Source organism: Triturus cristatus, chromosome 4_2 (genome assembly GCF_964204655.1).
Source record: "Triturus cristatus chromosome 4_2, aTriCri1.1, whole genome shotgun sequence".
Taxonomy (NCBI): domain Eukaryota; kingdom Metazoa; phylum Chordata; class Amphibia; order Caudata; family Salamandridae; genus Triturus; species Triturus cristatus.
Window position 1 is genome coordinate 467248581 of NC_140586.1, and position 22103 is coordinate 467270683.

The following is a 22103-nucleotide window of genomic DNA, read 5'->3' on the forward strand; positions in this document are numbered from 1 at the left end:
AGCCCTTGATCAATCACTGGGGACCCCTCACAAGAGATTTGGCAGCCAGAGAGATTCTAGGCAGGATACTGCCACGAGTGCATGTCAATAGTTGTCAATGTTCCCATTAGTAGCAGTCTCTTCTTTCCTCTTTCCTCGGCTCTCCTGGGTTTGCACAGTACCTTATTTGTTGTTTCACTTAATTCGTTGGTAGTGTAGGCATTGTCTGTGATTATTAATGGGGCCACGTAGTTTGAAATAGTGTGGCCTGCATGGTCCATGAAGTGCGAGGAGCAATGACTCTGCCCTGCCCATCTGTTTGTAGCATGATCAATGGGGAGAGGAGTTGGCCTAACGGCTTGAGCGGTCAACCTCAAATCTGGGGAACGGGGTTCGCGACTCGGCAAGCAACATTCTGTGATTCTGGGCAAATCATTTAATCTCCCCGTGCCTAACAAAAAATGAATTTGTCCTCATGTTATGCAACTGGTGCTCGTGTAAAGCGCTCTGATGCCTGATACCTTTGGGTCAAGTTTGCGCCATATAAAACTTCCTAAAAAAATACACTTCTACATTCATTGCACGTGCCAAGAGGAGGCAGGGTTTGCACCAGTAAAGGAGGCTGCAGAGTTGCAAAGATGTATAATGGTTTAATGGAACTTGTCAGCCTCTGTCCACTCTTCTTTAGCATTGCAGGGCTTCTTGGTGCTTTAGTTCTGCAACAGAACTTTAGCTTGCAAGTTCCTCAGTAACTGCATCTCTGGACATGCTTGTTTTCATTCCATTGCAGGATCTCTGGGTTTCATCCTCACATAGTAGTACAGCTCCTTTCCTGATGGGGCAGTGCACGTCTTTGGTTTGTGTTGCCTCTGCTCCTTCATGCAACCCTGCTGCTAAGTACTTCATTCCTTGTGCAAGCACACTCCTGGGTAGTTGCTCAACTCTCTCATTCCAGCTGTGCCTAGTCAGCCCTTCCAGGCATCCTTAGGTGAAGTCCACAGCTTTCTAGTCTGCAACCTTACAAGGGGGGCTTTGAGGTGTATAACACAACCCTGAAGCACAGTGAGTTTCTCAGTCACCACTGGAGTGGAGACCGCAGATTCCTTGGTAAATCTTGTCACTGCGGCAGGAAATGGGTACAGGAGTTATGTATTCCAATAGCTCTGTTCTGTGACCTCGTCAGTCCAGTTCTGGAACACACAAGCACTCTAATGCCTTAGCCTTACCTGGAAAACGTGCCTGCAAGCAAATAGACACAAACAGTGAGCAGGCAGGTGGCAAGAGTTCCAGAGAATGCATGGCAAGAGAAGGGCAGTAGGGTGCTGTCTAAATTGATACTCAAACATTCTGGCAAATGTTGGTGCTCAAACCCAATAGCATCCGACTGAAGTCTGATAGCATGCACTGCCAGTAATTAGCATATGTAAGGCTAGATTACGTTTTTCGAATGGTCATTGCATGATTGAATAGCACTAATGGTAAAATAATTCTGGAACTACGTGGGGAGAAGGAGGATGAAATATAACAACATATTTGTTCTTGAGTAATGTTGTTGAATTGCTAAATAAATCAGATACTGCAAAACTAAAACACACCGGAAATATTGCCGATTTTGAGCCCACCAAATGTCACAAAGACAGGCTTGCTACATAAGCTACTGGTTGATCAGGATTAATATTTCCTATCATCCTTTTTTATTAGTTGTCAACCTGTACAGAACTGTTATAACTCAAAATAGCCACACCCAATATTATTACATAACTGACCAGTGATGCCAAACCTGGATTTGGTGAAATTCTAAGAATTGACTTTTTTATATGCTGTACGCATCTCTTGTATTTAAACGTGATCTAAGGTGTTCCCTCAAATATTGTTAATTTATTTTCCAAACTTGTCTTTATTGTGAAAGTTGTTCCATGATGACAGCTGAACTTCGGTAATCATTAATACATTTAACCAATAAAGCAGAATTTCCTCAGAAAGACGACGGCCCGGCCTCCCCCCTTCACCTTGTGCAAGTGTCATTAACTGGTCACCTGCATAAAAAAGCTTAAATACTCAGTTTGTAAGCTGTTCCCCACACATTTCCCCCTTACACATTCATAGGAAATCCTGCAGTACCTACCCAACTGGCCTAAGTCTGCTGATTACCCTTTGTTGCTGCAGATCTGAGGCCTTGCTGCCAATTATTAGAAAAAGTTGTCCTGAACTGGGACAAAATAGGTGAATTAGTAATCAAACCCATTGAAAAGAACTGTTAAGAATTATTTGAACCCACATGAATATTCATTTCACGCCACATTCACTGATCAGTTTAAAAGACATTGCACCAGTAATATGTATGTGTGCCCTCAAATTGTTTACTTGTTAGTTGTTTGTTCTTATTGAGGCAGCGTAAAAGCTGGCCATGCTTTACACGACACATAAACCAATCTTGACAATGGAAACACAAATGTTCCCTTTGCACACATCTAGAAAAAAGGCACTGAAACTGAGAAAAGTTGAAGTACCAGTACCATAAAAGTGTGCCTGACTAGGTAGAAACAGTGGGATTAATCAAATAGTGAATTTAAGATGTTTAGTAACTGATTATCTTATATTCTTAACAAAGATATCATGAAAATTAATGAAGAAAATTAGCATTTATATTGACTTCATTGCAAAGCGCCTTAAGAAACTCGACGGTGGTGCAATTCATGTATGCAATGTCCTTTATGATTGAAACTTTTAGTATAAATGCGTAACATTACAAAGATCTTTTAATAATAACAATTATTTTATTTTAATGATTTTTAGAAATTGTTTGCATGTTGCTGTGGTAGTAGGGCACAATAAGAGTTGACCATTTCTGTGCAACAATCAGTGAGACCCTTACAAAATGCTTATGTATGATATGTTTGATCCATTTTATTATACTTATTCTTATTGAGGAGTTTATACTAATTAAGAAATGTTAACTTTGAGAAGCATTTGAATGGATTTTCCCCTTAGGCTGCATTACTTCATGTCCTGATGTAAATGGATTTTGATACGTTTCCTCAAATTTTGCTTTATTTGTTCTTGTTCATGCAACATTCTTTATGCAACAAGAGACTTTCTTACACCATTTCTTTGTGTATGAACGGTGGAAACCTAACCTTTGGACTATATCCATGGAGAGTAACAAAGCAAATAAGCTCTTTGTTAACTAACTTGTGAGGATGGAATGGAGTCTTTTGCAATGATGAGCTTGGCAAAGTATACTGGAGTGTCAATTCGTACCAGGAGAATGGACGAATGGTCTCATGATGATCAGACCATATTAGGGTGACTATTGATATCACCATGGACAATTTGGACTATTAAAAGTGATGCTCTTAGGAAGAGGGAGACCTGGCTACCCCCATTCCACTTTCCTTGCCCCAGCCTGCCTGCCGGATGTTCTCTATCAAGCCTCTTGCATTTTTGCCCATACTGATGAGCTTGCCTGTTGGACGATTTGGAGCAGTTTGGAGAGAGACCAGTCTTCAACTTTCCCAATGTATGCTCCATTCTCCTTGTCCATGGAATTTTTCTCAGTGGACTTTAACTTGATCCCTTTGCCCATGGTAATAGATCCCTTGCAAAATCATCCTTCTCCCTTTGTTGGTAGTAGGAATCTCTAACGATTGGAACCCTCCTCCTATGGATCTGTATTTAGCAATAGATTTACTTTGACTAGATGTGTGATTTTTTATTTCGGGCTGTGAGACTCATGACTGAGCTTCTTAAAATGTTACTTATATGCATTGATTTTGGATATTTAATACAATAACCAAATTAACTAAATGTGTCTAAGTCTTTTATTGTGTCTTGATGTCCTTTCCACAGAAACTGTGGCTACAATTATCTGATTTTTAAATGCATAATATAGAGAGTCAAAGATTATTTTCAGAACATCAGGTTCTTTTGTTCTTGTTCTGTGCAGCCACAGCAGAGCTCGTGGTTTGTATTTGTGGGTTGGATACCAATGTAAGACACGCTTCATTATGCATAGGGCAGTCAACAATAAAGGGCTCTCTTTATTGAGACTGTTATTCTCCCAATCCAGGCCAGGGAGAACCCTTCAGATCTTCTTCAGCTTGCATCCCGATGGCACGGGCTTTCCACTTTGTTTTTGGCTCCTAAACTTTAGAACGCCCTGCCGCTGGATCTGTGCTCACTAGAGCTCAAAATTCCCTTCTGTATAGCTCTGAAGGCTTGGCTTTTCCATGACTGATTCACCTGCAGCCTATCACTTTATGGTGTCTGTTGCAGAGGTGGGAGGCCTCCTGGTAGCCACATGCTATTATAAACACTAGACTAGACTGGAAGAGCAATGTAACATTGAATCTAGCTCAGTCCTAAAAGTTTACATAGTCTCCCAGTTTATAAAGTGTAATGAAGTATGGTTTAAATGACCACAGTGCTTCCTCAAATTGGATACTCATATTAGGGGGACAGAATAGATTCTCACCATGAGGTGAAGTGGAATTTGATGGTTTGTGAGGCAAAAATTATTTTATTTTTCACTATAAAGTACCTGTTTGAGGGTTCTTGTTTTTAGTTGTCGGTTTAAGGGGGAACCTATAAATCCTAAGGATTTCTTGGGGAAATTTCCAAATCTTCAACAATCTCTCCTTGTTATTTAGCTGTGAAGGTTATTGTGTCTGCTCTTTCCATTTCCTCCATCACCTGTGAAACACTGAACCATTTACATTTTAAATGCCTATGGTACTCTTCCAAGTCGAGAACATACATAGATCTCAAAATATGCAGAGAATTGATATGTGAATGGACACACATATTGTGTTGTCCAATTTCAGTAGCACATTTGTGTTCCTTCAAATCGGACGCTCTCTTACTAGCTTCTGTCACCTGGAGACCTGTTGGAGACACGTTAGCACAATGCTCTTCAACATGGTAATAAATTATTATTAGAACATTGGAATGTTGAGCGATCCATTGAAGACAATGGAGTAGTTCCGGGCTTCTAGTGGCTGGTAAAAACCCGGAGCTCCAACATTCCAATGTTTGTCTTTTCAGCAACAGCTGTGAACAAAGACCTTACGAAGCCCAAGGTGATTTCAACCCCCTCGGGTTACATGAGGCCCATGTTTTTGTACTAAGAACATTCTGCCCTGATGAGGGGAATGATCTAATACAGTCATAGCCTGGCATATCTGAGCTATACTGCCCATTAATGGCCCGCTCCCTTGTTAAAGGCCCTCACCAACACTGGAGCGTGCCTTTAATGGCCAGTATAGCCTGCTACGGTGGGCTAAAGGCTATATAAGAACAGCCCTATTCTCTGCATTTAGACTTGACTTTCCAAATGCCATATAAGTTGAAATGTTATGTAGCTTGTTTGTCAAATCACTTTTTGAGTTAGTATGACCTCGTACTTGCACTGGATGAGCAGTCACATTGATATCAGCATAAGAGATGGGAGATGAGGATGATAAAGAAGATGAAATTTACTGGCTCAGAATCTCTCTTTGGCATCGTTCAGCACAGGTTGCTCTGTTGGTTGATCTGAAATAGAAGCAACAATGTCTTATTGTCTTACTCTGCTTTAGCACCCACCAAAACATCCCTTGTAGCTTACTCTGATGTGAAGTAGATGGTTCTGAGTATTTGGAAAGCGGTTTCTTAGGTCCCTACTCATTTGATTCTTCATAACTGTTTATAGACTTTAGACCCAACAGTGGCTCATGCAGTGACATTTTGAATCTCCTTGATAGAGTGGGAGTATATTCTAGACACAGCAAGACTGGTAAGAGAAAGAAGGTAACAGTTACTACATAAGACACCTCATAAACTCTCAATGATTGTTCTTATGTGTTGATGTGTCTAATGAACACAACAATAAACCTATCCCTTCATAAATTCCAGATTTCCCCAGCCGAGCTGGATAGACACGATTATATCAATTGGGTAAGCTGGCATAATATGTCTAGTTGTTGCCTCTCCTTTCTGTTTACGCTAACAGCTTTATAAAAATTACCTTTCACCACAGACAGTTTGATTTAGCCTCCTGTCATCAGTTCCATAAACCTCTTCTTGCATAGTGTTTTATTCAGAGAAATCACCCCACCCATTCCAAGAGGTCCAGTCCTTCTGTCTAGCAGGTAGACAGAACCCTCCTGGGCCCGCACCACAGGGGGATGTTCGTAATCCATTACAAGCTGCTTGCAACTCCTCTGACACTCAATCCAGGTATTGGAATTGAGTTAATTGTAGAACTTCACGTTAGTGATCAGCGACATTGAAGACAGTCTAATCCCGACACTTAGTGCCATATTAACAAACATTTTGTTCTGGGGTTGTGTCACAAAGGTTATCCAAACCTGCATAAAATGTTTTTTTTAATTTTTTGTATTAACTTTCTAGGGCAAAATGTGCAATACTGATCGTTAAGTGTGTGTTCCATGGGTGGTGCATGGGCCATCCCTTGCAGCCACCCCTGGTTTTTGATATAAAAAACCCTATTTAGTAACAATAGTAGACCAAAAAATGACACCACTAAAAAAGCAGGCATTAAAAAGGACAAATGCTTCTATTTCTCCTTTGCAAGTGTGCTGCACTATACAGCATACATCCAATATGTGAAGTGTTTTAAAGTTAGTTGAGGCATAGTATTTTCTACTGTATGGGCACTATGGTACAAAGGTGTGCGTGTAACGCTTGGAACACTAATTGTGCACCAGTGCTAGGGAGAGAGGAGGAGAGTGTCATATCTATTTAGATATGACACTCCTGCTCTCTCCTTCTCACGCAAAGCAGAGCAGCAACACTAGGTGTTGCTCTGCATTGGGTGTAAGTTTTGTTAATCTGGGCAATACTGTGGGCAGATGGAGTGAATGAACTGTGGCTTGAAGGAGGTAGTGCTGATGTCTTGTATATTGATTAGGACGGTTGCTGTTTTGCTGATTTTTATTTTCTGTAGATGATATCAAACAATGAAGAGGGGAGAGCCTTGTCTCCAAAGGCAAGTTCTGTTTCTTCTTCTCCGGGTACTCTTATGTACTGTGTCTCTTTGGATTGTGAGTCTAGTTTTAACTTCTTCTGTCTCTATACTTCAAATTTATTTTAACTGCGTGCACTGCCTCTTCACATACGTCGAGTAAGGCTGCAATGCTCTTGTGACTGCTCTATCACTGTGAGGTGCAAAACGACAGCGTGAACATAAAGTACATGAATGGCAGAAATGTATTATGTACCGCTTTGTTAACTCTGTTATGCTAATGATGAGATTAATACCCATAATTCATTAAAAGTTACAACTGAAGAACCCTCTAATCTATTTTAAACCCACCTAACCAAGGCAAACAAGCCTAATGCGTTTCCTCCACTTCTTTCTACTTCTTACTTCTCTCCTGTTCTACTATTTTTAACAGGTTCCCCTAAATTCTTCCAGGTCACCAGGTCATCTGGTCTTGGTTTTGAGGTCTCCTGATCTCTCTTCCCTATTACCTCACTCCACTCTCAGTATCTTCACCATTTTATAATTGCATCATGTTACCTACTGTGTAGGCATACACAGGCACAGTCCACCAGTTTTGATAGCTCCACAATCGTCCCTCTCTGGTCAGAATGAAAAAGACAAAGGTACATCTTGGCCCACACAAGGAGGAAAGCAGGAGAAGTTTTGAAAACAGGGAGCCACACCGGCTGCTGATCTCCCACAGCACTAACATACCTCTTTTGATGCTAGCAGGGAAGTGTGCATACACCGTCATCTGACACCTTTCTCCAAGGTCCCAAATGCCCATACCCTCCCGGTATAACGCAAACTGTTGACGCGCCCATACAGAATGTGGTGAAGGGCCCTGAGACTCCTGAATTGCACAGATTTACATAGGTCTTACCAGGGCTTTAAGTGGGTCGGGTCTCACCGGTGCTGAGCACCGCCAGTTTTTTAAAGGGGGCGTCGAAACGGGTCTCTATCGGGCTCAGTTTTTTTCCAACTGTAGGGACAGCTGGCACATCGATGTGCACGTTCTCACACTGATCACTTCTCATTAGTGGAGAAGTTACGACATGCCAGGTGAGCTTTGTAGGGCAAGGGAAATCCTTTAAAGAGAATAATTTTCTCTCTTGATTTCCCTTCTCGTTTTGTTACTCAGGAGCAGCAACATCGTCGTGGTGTCACTAGGGCTTTAAGTGGAAGCTTTTTCAATATTATATACAAGCCATAGTTGATGCCTATTTATCTTATGCAACTAAAAACCATTGACAAAGCCAATAGTCCTGACTTGTTGTAGGTATGATGTTACTTATTGTATCATATATCTGGAGGAAAGGACAAATACAGCAAAATACAAGTCGGGCAGCACGCTATGCTAAGCACAGATTTTTAGCTTATGAGTGTTTAAGCCACGCCCTTAATTACACTGTCCAGGAGAGACCCTCCAGTTTTTTCAACCCACTGAAAGCCCTGTGTCCTACTCAGACTGAGGGCCACTATTACGGGCGTGGGCCTTCCTGCGGCACAACGTCTGCAGAGGGCTCTATGGCACTTCGATCCTCCCTGCACCGAAAATGGGGGCATATTATCAAGCCAGGCGATAAAATTATCGCCGCTTTAGCGGCAGAAAACTGCTGCTAAAACGGCTCTATGGAATTCCAATTGAAGCCCATGTTAAATGTGAAGGACGTCTAACAAGGGCTTCAATTGGAATTCCATAGAGCATATTATCAAGCCCATTATCGCCGTTTTAGCGGCAGTTTTCTGCCGCTAAAGCGGGGATAATTTTATCGCCTGTCTTGATAATATGCCCCCTTGACTTCTAGCTCCATCTCTTTCTATCTGATTTACAGCTTTCCTTCGTGAGTCTCCCGTGATCAGCAATCCAAGGGGCATATTATCAAGACAGGCGATAAAATTATCGCCGCTTTAGCGGCAGAAAACTGCTGCTAAAGCGGCGATAATGGGCTTGATAATATGCTCTATGGAATTCCAATTGAAGCCCATGTTAGACGTCCTTCACATTTAACATGGGCTACAATTGGAATTCCATAGAGCATATTATCAAGCCCATTATCGCCGTTTTAGCGGCAGTTTTCTGCCGCTAAAGCGGCGATAATTTTATCGCCTGGCTTGTTCATATGCCCCCAAGAGTTTAAGCCTTTGATGGGAATTCTTCCTTTGTCCTACTAACGCAAATAAAGTCTACTTTTTAACCGCATTTGGTCATTCCACTGCTTAAAAATCCCTAAACATCTTTTTATAGTTCCACACTAATGATAATTGAATGCTATTCATTGAATACTCTTAACACCCCTTCGATTGTAAACAATCCTCATAATATGGTAATATTAGCACTACAGAATTATTACTTTTGTGAGTAACAATTGTTTACATATGCACGTGCCGAGTAACCGAGCAGTGCACCGTTCTCCGTCGCTACCGAAATATGACGGATATCCCGTACGCCTATCACAGGGCATCATATGCTACGGCACGTCTCATAAGTCGGACAAGATCTCCGTCACTTCAGATAAAATAAAACACACATTGTATCAGTAAGTAATACGTTGCGAAATAGGAGGCAGGTTATGTTATCTGGCTCTGGTGGTTACTTTTTAAATTAGAATGTGTTAGCTTCTCCGTTGACAAGAAGCAGTAGCCCTTCGTCTGAGCAGGCACAGGTTTTTTTTTTTTTTTTTTTTATAATCGTGCTTACTCATCAAATGAACGTTCCAAAGCAAAGTCATGACGTGCCAGGACAGCCCTGTACTATAAAAGGTGCACTCCATTCTGCTCTCGCCCCTACCCTACAGGATGAGGGGAATTACACTGGCGCTGGTGTTAACCCTTGTGGGTGAGTACAAATTCAACCCACTATTACATAACAATATGGTAAAAAAAAAAACAGGATTTGAACTTTTTACGGATTTAATTAACATTATTTACTGCCATTTTGAGTCTGAGAGAAGAAAAAACATTGAATGGCAACACGACAGAATGTTTGCAGGCACATGTAATTTTTGGAGGTTTTGGATTTCATATCAAATTGTGCACACCCACTCACACTACAAAAAAGTATAAGTATATATGGTAGATACACATACGTATGAGTGTCTTTATATATACACACATACATGCAAATGTTTGTGTTTCATTTGTGCACGTGCATTTCATCCCAATTCGAGTAAAGCAAGAAGGTTTTAATCTATAGTGATTATGAAAATGAAACATGTTCTACTATTAATTCACCCCTTCTCATATTTGGTTCTTTTTGTGCAGTAAAACCATTGCAAATTCTTTTAAGTGTGAAATCACTGGAGGCTTTAACTTGTGCCTGCTCAGATGAAAGATAACAAGCAAACTCTTCCCACGTTAGCAAATAACTAGAAATTCCCCCATGCTGTAAATGTTGCCAAACGGGCAATATCACAATTTGCAACTGATCCGGGTAAGGAGGGTGCACGCATCTGAACAAACCACTCATAAATGCTGATCGTTGGCCAGCAATAAGGTATCCTTTCAAGTTACACCTGTTTTTTTTAATGTGTGTCCCTGCTATTTGGTATGCATCTTCTAAACTCAAGGAATGTCCAAACATGAACGTATAAAATAAATAAATATATAAACATAACATGCCAAAACCTTGTGGTAGCTGGACATTCTCTGCAATGCGTACATCAAATTTCTACACCAACCCTTGTGCTCTCTGTTACGGGCATTAGTTTCGTGCAAGGAATAGAAATGTGTGTGTTGTAAACAATACTTCATCTGGTTCGCCAAGTATTTCTCACTCAATTTACCACGAATACTAAGACTACATTCGTCTACAACTTGCCATATCCTAAATGTGAAAGAGGTTTTGGAGCAGGGGAATTATGGACGTGAGGCGGACCAATAGCAATTAAGCTTTCATGCTCTGAAATACGAGTACATTGGTAGAGTAGAAATATTTGTGTTGAGTTTTATCTGGGATTTGAAGGACTTTATGTTCTCTTCTGAAAACTGATGCATGACTTCAGTGCTAAATAAAACACTTTAATATGGTCACGCATCCTGAAGGCTGTGAGAATTTCAATTTGGAAAGCTTTCCAACCCAGTCTCTGCTTGTGATGGTTCTTCCAAAACTGCGTGAACCATCTGCCTGCCTGATACGTTTATGACAATAATAATGAGCATTTTTCAGCTGCATATGGAACATGGTTTGCATTGACTTAGGTTTTAGTTTGCTGACATATTTATTTATTTTAGAGTTCAGGTGGGTCAGTTAGAACAAGGTACCCTTGGGTGCTGGAAGCGCTGCTTGCTATTGGAATACGCTGCCATTTGCACAGCCTCTGCTGTGGTGTGTTTTTAATTTACCCCTCGTTTTGTATTTATGTTGGACTTTATTTGTTCTGCCCTGTTTTTAATCTGTGGCATCGGATGTTGAGCTATCTCCCCAGTCACGCATTTCTTGCACTTTAAATCGGTGATTTCACCGCTTTTAGAGCGGGTCCCTGTCCCGATATTGCCGCCATATTGGGGGGAGGAAGGTCCGTTTGGGAGCGCCATTGTTTTTTTTTTTTTTTTTTTTTTTTTTTGAAAAAGTTTTTATTGAGCAATAATTCGGTTACAAGTACGGGCCTACAACCACCCGGGCCGGCCGCTAGGTACAGAAGGAAATCTACACATATCAAGGCTACAATCAGATCCCAGGGCACTGCCCCGCAGTGGCTTCAGATAGTTCTCGAGGAACAGGAAGCGTAAGTCCAACAATCACAAAAACAAAAAGACAAACAATAAAAAACAAAAGGCGAGTTATGAGGGAAACCAGTGCGGGTCAGGCTCCCCCCGGGAAACTCCAGTCAGGACAATTGAGCAAACCGCGAAAGAGAGGAGTACCGGGAGGCCGGGGACGGAGGGGGGGGGAGGGGGTCAAGGGAGATGAACGTCCATATGTAGTTGTCCCAAAAGGCGCCAGGAGCCATCACGGGTCAGGGGGACATGGCGATATCAGTGTCTACCAGGGGGGGCGTACAGATGCCTCCGCGATACGCGTTCCATTGCCCCCAAATTCTACCCCATGCCCCCGGCTTGCCACGGGCCACATACACAGTCTTCTCCCTAAACATACACCAGTCCATATTCTCCTTCCATACTGACACGGTGGGCGGCCGTTGAGCGCCCCAAAGTTGCGCTATGTCCCTCTTGGCAATCATGTTCCCTAGGGCCGCCCACCGAGTCTGAGCCGCGCTGTAGTCATTGGGCTCCCACACATTCAGGACACAGCGACGCACCTCCGGCAGCAGCACAACCCCAGTGACCTGTCCCATAACCGTGTGGACCCGGCGCCAGTAGTCCGCCACCTCGCGGCACTCCCAAAGGATATGAAGAAAGGTGGCGCTGAGCCCACACCCTCGCTTACCAGGGAGCGCCATTGTTGTTAGCGCTCTAGCGCTCCAGTGGTCAGGTCGTCAGCCTACTTAAATCCCATACTCAGGTGGGTCAGTTAGAACAAGGTACCCTTGGGTGCTGGAAGCGCTGCTTGCTATTGGAATACGCTGCCATTTGCACAGCCTCTGCTGTGGTGTGTTTTTAATTTACCCCTCGTTTTGTATTTATGTTGGACTTTATTTGTTCTGCCCTGTTTTTAATCTGTGGCATCGGATGTTGAGCTATCTCCCCAGTCACGCATTTCTTGCACTTTAAATCGGTGATTTCACCGCTTTTAGAGCGGGTCCCTGTCCCGATATTGCCGCCATATTAGGGGGAGGAAGGTCCGTTTGGGAGCGCCATTGTTGTTAGCGCTCTAGCGCTCCGGTGGTCAGGTCGTCAGCCTACTTAAATCCCATACTCAGGTGGGTCAGTTAGAACAAGGTACCCTTGGGTGCTGGAAGCGCTGCTTGCTATTGGAATACGCTGCCATTTGCACAGCCTCTGCTGTGGTGGGTTTTTAATTTACCCCTCGTTTTGTATTTATGTTGGACTTTATTTGTTCTGCCCTGCTTTTAATCTGTGGCATCGGATGTTGAGCTATCTCCCCAGTCACGCATTTCTTGCACTTTAAATCGGTGATTTCACTGCTTTTAGAGCGGGTCCCTGTCCCGATATTGCCGTTTGGGAGCGCCATTGTTGTTAGCGCTCTAGCGCTCCGGTGGTCAGGTCGTCAGCCTACTTAAACGACTCATGGATACGCGCAGCTGTCGAGCACAGCGGGAGCGCCGTTTAAGCGCCGGAGGTGCGCCAGAGGTAAGCCCGTTTGCGCCCGTTCGCGCACGGGCGGGCCTAGGGCCAGGACCGTCTGCTTCAGTATGTATATTGCCTCTTGCGTATTCACGTCAGTCTTTACTATCATTAAAGAGCAACATACCCATGAACTGCCATCATGCGTTAAATTTAGCTCGTGGACAATTTTTGTGTACGACCTGTGCATTTAGAACTACAGAGAGTGATAAGTCGAGAAGTCGATGTGAATGGGATTTAAAAATGGCACTAGTAAATTGCCGCTCATTGCCCAAACATGCTGTTGAGATTTCTCACTTACTTGTCGACAAATCTCTGGATATCCTGTTTCTTACGGAAACTTGGCTGAGCTCTACTTCAGATCCGGATATTGTGCGGTCATTGCCCCCTGGATATCTGATCCAGCACAAGGATAGAGTGGCTAAAACCGGGGGAGGGATCGCCATGATCTATAATAACTACATCACTTGCCGCTTACTCGAGCTTTCAATTTCGGACAGTGAGAGTGCTCATTTTGCTATTACAATATCCCCAGCTACTTCTTTTTCAGGCTTCCTGATCTACCGCCCCCCGGGCCCTTTGGGGCTTTTTCAGGAAAACCTGATTGAAACAGTGATGGATGTAGCCACTACTGTCTCTAACTTTCTGGTGCTGGGAGATTTTAACCTTCATTTTAATAAACACTCGGATCTGGCCGCTTTAGAAGTTATAAAGGATCTAGGTAGTTATGGCCTAAGCCAAAAGGTATCACATCCTACTCACTCAAAGGGTAACTTGCTGGACGCTGTTTTTTGTAATATTCCTGGCCTCGTCATCGAGGTACCCGTCCCGGTCCCCTGGTCAGACCATATGGTGGTTCCTTTTGGTTGGAAGGTGGCTCAGCCTAGCTCGTCCTCAAATCTTTGTAAAGGGCTAGCTAGGCATTGGTCCAAGCTCGACCTCTCTAAATGGATAAACATCTTGAAGCATACTGAACCTTCAATCCACTTAGACGTGGAGAGAGCTAATCAGGAGTTCAACCTGTGGATAGAACGCTCCTTAGACAAGTTGGTGCCTTAAAAATCGATCACAATTAAGAAAGGCCTCACCAAGCATCCGTGGTTTAACCAGGAGCTAAGAGCTCTCAAACAAGAGTGTAAGAGGGAAGAGAGGCAATGGAGGAGAGAGTTTAGCAGTGAAAAAAAAGCAGATACAGAGTGGTTCTAAAGAAATACAAGACCGCCCTGATTAACACTAAATCTGCTTTCTTTGCTAGTAAAATCGAGTCCTCTGCCAATGCTCCCAAGGAGATATTTAGAATAGTGAAATTACTGACTAAAGTCCCCGATCCGCGGCCTGATTCAGATGAAGCAGCTAGCCGATGTGAGGAATTGGCGATTTTCTTTCGTACCAAGATTAAAAAGATCATTGATACGCTTACCCCACTTTCCTCAATCGACTCTAAAGCGCCATTTGTTAGTCAGTATCAATCGGATCATCCTAGGCTTTCCGCTTTCTCTCCTCTCAGGGAGGATCTCCTGCCTACCTTGCTGAATGCCATAAAGAGTGGCTCCCCGTGTGATCCTGCCCCGATGAGCATCTTAAATGCTGTCCTTCCAACTGTTAGCAAATCAATTGTGAATATGGTAAATGCCTCTTTGATCTCTGCCATTGTGCCTAGAGAATGGAAGATAGCAATGGTTAGGGCCTTACTTAAGAAACCTAGTTTGGACCCAGGGGATTTTTCCAACTATCGCCCTATCTCCTTACTACCGGGCATCAGTAAACTTACTGAGAAATTTGTCAATTCACAATTAGCTTCCTTTTTGGAAACTTATAATTTGCTTCATTCATCACAAACTGGATTCAGGAAAGGACAGGGAACAGAAACAGCCCTGTTGAGGGTGGTGGAGGACGCCAGGAGGATTCTGGATGACGGTGGCAGCGCAGCCATTATCCTCCTGGACCTCAGTGCCGCCTTCGACACAGTTAACCATTACACTCTGGTTACCCGTCTTAGTAATGTGGGAATCACGGGCAAGGCTCTTAAGTGGCTGGAATCTTTCCTTGAGGACAGATTTTTTAAGGTCTTTGAGAATGACTTTTGCTCTGGTCCGGTTCCATTACAATGTGGGGTTCCGCAGGGGTCGTCCCTCAGCCCCACGTTGTTTAATGTGTATATGGCTCCTCTGGCGGGGATTGTGGCCCCTTTCGGTGTCCAGCTGGTGAGCTACGCCGACGATACTCAGCTGGTGCTTTCCTTGAATCAGTTTAGACAGTCTCCGCTGCAGCTGCGTAACTGTCTAGAGGCTGTAGCACGCTGGATGGACCAGTCCCACCTCAAACTGAATGGTGGGAAAACAGAGCTGTTGTTGTTGGGACGGCAGGCTAGCTTTGACAACGCAACCTTCTGGCCTGCGTGTATGGGGCCGGGCCCTACTTCTAAATCAGAAATTAAAAGCCTTGGGCTCTGGCTCGATGCGGAACTTACTTTCAGAACTCAGGCCAGAAAAGTTGCTACTACCTGCTTTGGGATTCTAAAAACCATACGAAAAATCCTCCCACAACTGCCAGAAAGGGCCAGAAAAATCTTAGTTCAATCTCTAATCCTTTCTAGGATAGATTATGGGAATTCCATGTACTTAGGAGTACCAGCCTCTACGACTAAGCGACTTCAAGTCGTTCAGAATGCGGCGGCAAGACTTTTAATGGGTGTCAACCACCGCACATCAGCCAAACCCTCTCTCAAATCCCTTCACTGGCTTCCGGTGAAAGAGCGGGTTTTCTTTAAATCTTTGTTTTTGACACACAAACTCCTTCATGGGAAAGGCCCTCCCATCTTAGAAAATTTGGTCATACCCCACAAATCCTCTCTAAATCTTCGGTCCAATGATCAAAACTTGGCTGTGATCCCTCGAAAAAATAGATCTCGTTCTGGTGGGCGTCTTTTTTCATTAAATGCCTCCAAGCTTTGGAACTCCCTTCCTCTGACTCTTCGCCAGGAGCCTTGTTTGCTTGTGTTCCGGCAGAAATTGAAAACCTGGCTCTTTCCGAGGACATAGAGCCGTGCTCTAGTTAATGGTACCTTTCTTGTCCTTGGGTGATCCTCGTTGAGCGCTGGGATGCTTTCGAGCAGCCATGCGCTATATAAGAGCCTATTCAATTCAATTCAATTCTATGGCGAACCGTTCCTTTCTCATGAATGTGTCTAGTCCTTTCTACTTTGAGGGTATCCAAAAGATGTGAAGTTTGCTAGAACTTTATTATACAGTACATTTGGGTATTCATTTTCCAGTGCAAAGGAGACAACAGATTCATTTAATAATCCATATTAAATTTTGAACATGCTCTTTTTTCTGATTAGGTTGTTGTCAAAATGTCATGTGCTGTGTATAGGAATGCTTGATATTCTACTACATATTTTTATAGTAATATCAGGCTAATAGAAACAGATAACATTACAATATAGACAACTCTATAACTATGATGTTCATACTGTCTTATAGCGTTAGGATGATCATTTAAAAGTGCAACTCAGACATCACATTGCCCTTTCTACTTATCCTTTTTGTCTGATCCCAGCAAGTGTGGGGGCTGTTCTTGGAGGGAGCTGGTGCCTGGCTCAATAAGTACTCATGGCGGTGATCAGCCCTGTGTCTCTGAAGGGGAAAGTGGCCCTAGAACCAAGCGGAGGAGAATCGCTAAATCCACAAAGTCGATAAGTTTTGCCAAAATTAGCAATCTCCCTTTGCAAAACAAAGCTGCAGATGGTGTTTTATCTGGGAGGTTGGTGGAGTCAAATGAGAATACACAGGGTGTTCTGAATAAATGCCTAAATTATCTCTTGGACTCTAAGCTACGCCCCATTCTTGATCGACTGGATAAAATTGAATCCAACATGGCAAAGTTAACGGATCTCCGGTCCTCAATTTCCACTTGCACCCAGTCAGTATTCAGCCTGTGACTTTACCTACACTTCCACGGACCAAAGTAAGGGTGCTACACATCCACTTGAAACTTTGTCAACATCTCTACCTGATATTTTTCCAGTCGCATCCTCCACAGATATGGCCGTTCTTCCTGTGATAGACCTTCCTCCAGCATCAGCTACGTACGTTGTCGTATTGACTAACATGCCTAGGCTCACAGAAACTAATGTGGATACTATTAGAGGTCTAATAAATAAATCTATTCACTGGCTGAATAAAAACGCTAACGGTCGTTGCGACATTTCAAGACACATTTTGATGGCCAGGCGGGTGAGAGACATTGGGGGTAGGGGCCTGCGGAAAAATGGAGATGTTATTGTGGAACACTTTCACTCGCCAAAGGTAGTCCATGAAATACTGTACAATGCTAGAATGGAAATGGTTAAAAATAGTTCCATCAAGATAGTCCCCCTCGGCTTCTTTTATCAGCACCTGGTGAGTAAATCAGGTACTTCTGGTAGTTTTCTTACCAGATACCCTGTATTGCCTGGAACCCCCCCTTTACTATCACTCCACCTGTCCAACAGATTTGCCCCACTGGCTGGCGTGGAAGAAATTAATTGACGGTTTGGGGAGGTGTCCAACTACCCCGTCTCCCTGGAGGCGGACAGATCATCTGCCAGCCTAGTTCTTGCTGCCCAAACACCATCCTCACCCCGACTTATTCCCACACTCTTGGTGTCAGGCTTAGAGGAGGAGGGCAGGATTTCTTGTAATCCTAGTCTCATTCTACTAATGAATAAAACCTTACCTAATGACTATCCACGCGTAGGACCTTGTACCGGGACCAGTCTGGAGGATTCTGTGAATCCATCTTCTGTTTATAAATTGCTCCCCGGTCCCTTACTGCTTTCCCTCCTCTTTGGGGTAAGTGTGAGTTTACGCAATGATAAAGGTCATATAGATAATGCTTGTCTGAAAATCCAAAATTGGAATATAGCGGGTATAGCCTCAAAGATCGTATTGGAGGGATAGCGGTCCTTTATCATGACCTATGACATAGTTTTTATGCAAGAAACGTGGGAGTGTAAGGATATTGTCTTTGATGGATTTATGTGTTTTAACCTCCCCGCTATTCCTTCTACAGCAGGCAGAGCTAAGGGGTGCTTGTCTGCCTGGTTCAAAGTGGAAATTGCTGGCATGATTTTTCAGTTATTCTAGGAGCAGGGGGAGGCGCAGGCTTTCTGTCTTTCCTGGAAAGATACTTTTAAGCTGCACCTGGTAAATTTTTATAATAATAATTTTACATCTAAAGGCAACTTCCAAACGCTTTTTGCGCTGATTGACATGCTCGTGGAGAGAGAGGCTCGAGCGGATGGCCCTTTTAAGTTGTTGGTGGCGGGGGATTTTAATGCTAAACTGGGGCTTTCATTACCCTGCTCACCAACCACCTTTGATCCAGTTGCCTCTGAACTGGACCAAAATGTGATGGACGCTAGGGGACGGGTTTTATTTACCCACTTGCTAGAAAGATTTGCGGTCAATAAGGTGCCCAAAATGACTGACCACTATATTCCCACCTTTACTGGACGAGGGACAGGAAGCACTATTGACTATGTATTTGCCTCTCGGAGCATGTCTTCCCTCATTAAGGACTGTAAGGTTCTTATCCAGCCATATAATGACCATAACCCTATCTCTGCTAAGATAGAGCTACCTTATAGGAGACAGAAGCCCAAGCCTTTATCCACCCAGGCATTATCCAAAAAAGATGCTTGGCGTAGGGTGGTTTGGCCCACAGCGAGTATGAATAGTATTATGTCACAGATAATTCCGATTAGCTATGCACTGGTGTCTAGTTGCAATTGCATACCATGTGAGCCAACTCGTATTTTACAAGGTTTTGCAACCCTGTTAGATAATGTCAAACATCTACTTTCCAAACCTATTTCCTAGTCCTGTAATCTGGCTCATTCTTGGTTTGATCAGGCTTGCAGAGAGGCCAATAACACCTTGCACAGGGCTCTAAAACAAAATCCCAGAGACCAGACTGTGATCAGGGAAAGCAGGAAGCTGTATGAGCTAGCTACAAAAGAAATAAAGTTAGCATTGAAGGAGGAGAAGTGGGATTAAATGGTGGGCTCCTGCCTCTCAAAGGATCCTCAGGCCTTTTGGAAGGCTGTACGGTCAGTGCTATCGCCCACTCTACCAGCTGACAAGTAACTGTCCATATACCCCTGGAGACTTAGGTGACTAATTACGCTGGCCTCTACTCTGCTGACTTTATTGCAGAGGATGCCCCAACACAGCTGATTTTAATATGCCAAAATCTTGTTTTTAATGAAGGGGAAGTCCGAAAAGCAATTGTCAACAGTAAAGGTAAGACGGCACCGGGCCCAGATGGTATTCCTATGGATTTGTTTAAGAAAGTCCCAGAATTCTGGTCACCGGTACTTACCGCTGTCTTCAACTCAGTTTGTAGCGAGGGAGTTCCAAAATCCTGGCGTTCATCTGTGATAGTGCCTGTTTTAAAAAATGGTGATGTGCATGATCCCTAATGCTATCAACCAATATCTCTTTTGGACTCCTTGGCCAAATTAATCGGGAGAGTTGTGCTAGACCGCCTTTTGGACTGGATAAATGCCAATCATATCTTGACTCCTACCCAGTATGGGTTTAGGAAGGGCCTAGGTATGATCGAACAGTGCCTTAATTTGCACCTCATCCTGGCTAAATACAAATATGCAAAGGGCACCTCTACTCATTTAGCATTTATGGATATGACCAGCGCATTCGACTATGTCTCACACTCTAAGCTGTGGGACATTCTAGTAAATATGGATGTCGACGCGGGTCTGGTCTCCTTTCTGAGGCTTCTCCATCACGATCTTTCTGCCTCAGTGATATGGTAATGCTGGTGAATGTTCAGAGCAGTTTAGCATTAAGCCCGGGGTGCGCCAAGGATGCGTTCTCACCCCAATCTTATTTCTCCTTTATGCTAACGATTTGGAGAAAACTTTGGTTGGGGCAAGTTGAGAAAAAGGCTGTGCCAGCGCGTCTTTACGCGGATGACACAGTCCTTATGGCAAGGACTGCGACTGGCTTAAAAAAACTCATTTCCAGCTATGTCAGCTTTATGAAGGACTTGGGGCTGGAGTCTAATTATAAGAAAACTTTTGGCATGATTTGTGGCCACAAAAATACTAAGTCTTGTAGCCAGAATATAGAGGGAAAAAAGCTGGAAAGGGTTAGTTCCTTTCTGTACTTAGGCTTGGATTTTGACGAAGGCTGTACGTGGCATACCTGCATAAATAATAGAATAACAATATTCACACGTGCAGTTGGTACTACTTATTCACTTGCAATGTCCATAGGTAAAAAGCACATAGCCCCAATTCTAGAAATGTATAAGTGCAAATGAATCCATATTTTAACTATATGGTATGGGGATCTGGGGATGTAGGGACGTACTTGCTATGTAGTTGGAGGAGAACAGATTTTGCCGTAGAGTTTTAGGAGTGTCTCCTTCCTCGCTGCATTTTCCACTCCATTTGGAGTTAGGTCTCGATTATGTCCAAGATACTATAAATGCTGCACCTTTAGCTATCTGGTGTTCTATCTGGACAAATGAGGAAGCTGATTTTAATCGGGCAATTATTAGAGACTGTTTAAGCTGCACTCATGGCCTTTGCATCCCCTGCCTCCAATATATTAAAACCTGTTTTATGGAACTTGGTTAGTCCTCCTTGTTTGAGCGCCCAGAACTAATTGGTAAAGGGGACCGACAGAGGGTTTTGGAGAGCTTCCGAAAACATAAAGAATGGTCTACGGAACTGTCTGAAGAAGTCAAACCCACTGTCAAGGATTATTGCCTTATACAAATACCTCCTAATATTGCCCAGTATTTATTATATGCAAATAATGTTCATGAAAGGAATTTGTTGACTAGATTCAGGCTGGGGTCTTTTCGGTGGTTGATATGCTTTCCCCTGGATCAGTATTCCTGGGAATCTATTTCTATTTGTCCTTGTGATGAACATTGGAGTCAAACCATTTTACATTTTGTATTTTTCTGTCAGTTTTATCTTCCATTCACCAGGAAATTTTGAATACCTCTTCTGCGCAGACACAAATTTTCCAAGTGCAAATCGGCATTGTATTTTTTGCGGCAACTCAATTACCGTGAAGTTTGCTTTGCCGTTGGGTAATTTTTGAAGTGTATTTTAGCAAAGAGAAGGAGTATGCTCTCTTAATTTTAATGCAGTTTACTACTTTTGGTATGGATTGTATTTGTATTGCTGCTAAAAATGCTCACTAAAATTGCTGCTAACTCCTTTGTAGGATTGATTTTATTATTCATGTATTTTTGGATAATATTTGCTGCTATTGAAGGCTGCAGTCGTTTTTTCACTATTGCATAATATCTGCTGCTACTTATGAACTCAATGGTTTTGCACTGCCACTTTAGTTCTGAGAAAAATTACTGTTTTTGCTTGCTGGCATATTGTTTTTAAATGGAAAAGAGTTTGTATTTGCTGAGATGTGTATGATTTTAAATGATGTTTTTTTACATGTGTATCTTTTATGACCTGTCTTTGGAAGGACGAATAAAGAAAGAAATTGAATTGAATTGATTGTCTGATCATATTGACCCTTTAGAGCCTAATGCAAATTGAGATAACATTTTTTAACATTTTCGAAATCTTAGCTGGTGGGGTAGAAAAAAGACTTTTTATGGTTTGTTTCATTTTAAAGTATATAGAATACATATTGTAGGATTTTTAACATATTGCTCTTTGTTGCCCATAATGACTGATTGTGAATGACATAAAAGCTAATTGTAAAAGCAGTTTTAAAGGTTAGTAGTGATTTAAACCAAATGTAAAAGAATAGTGTGTAGTAGGTTACCTTACACATGTAACAACAACAAAAAGTAACACTGTAAGAAGGAGCCAGATTTGTGTGCAAAATTATCTGTATTTGTTTACGGCTCTTCTCCCATTTGTATGTTTCCAAAGCAGTTT

The 22103-nt window shown here is 42.8% G+C and overlaps 1 protein-coding gene across 3 annotated transcripts in view; it reads left to right on the forward strand.

Moving 5' to 3' along the window:
• Window positions 1–9683: 9683 nt before the first annotated feature.
• The window catches only part of LOC146834561 (vitellogenin-1-like), a 977187-nt gene continuing 964767 nt past the window's right edge, over window positions 9684–22103 (forward strand). For 2 of the 3 annotated variants that reach the window (XM_085601961.1, XM_085601964.1), the window contains exon 1: window positions 9684–9803. In XM_085601961.1, the coding sequence (XP_085458087.1) occupies window positions 9764–9803 (40 nt within the window). In that variant the 5' untranslated portion in view covers window positions 9684–9763. The remainder of the gene's footprint in view (window positions 9804–22103) is intronic. The other variant, XM_085601963.1, reaches the window with a different exon arrangement.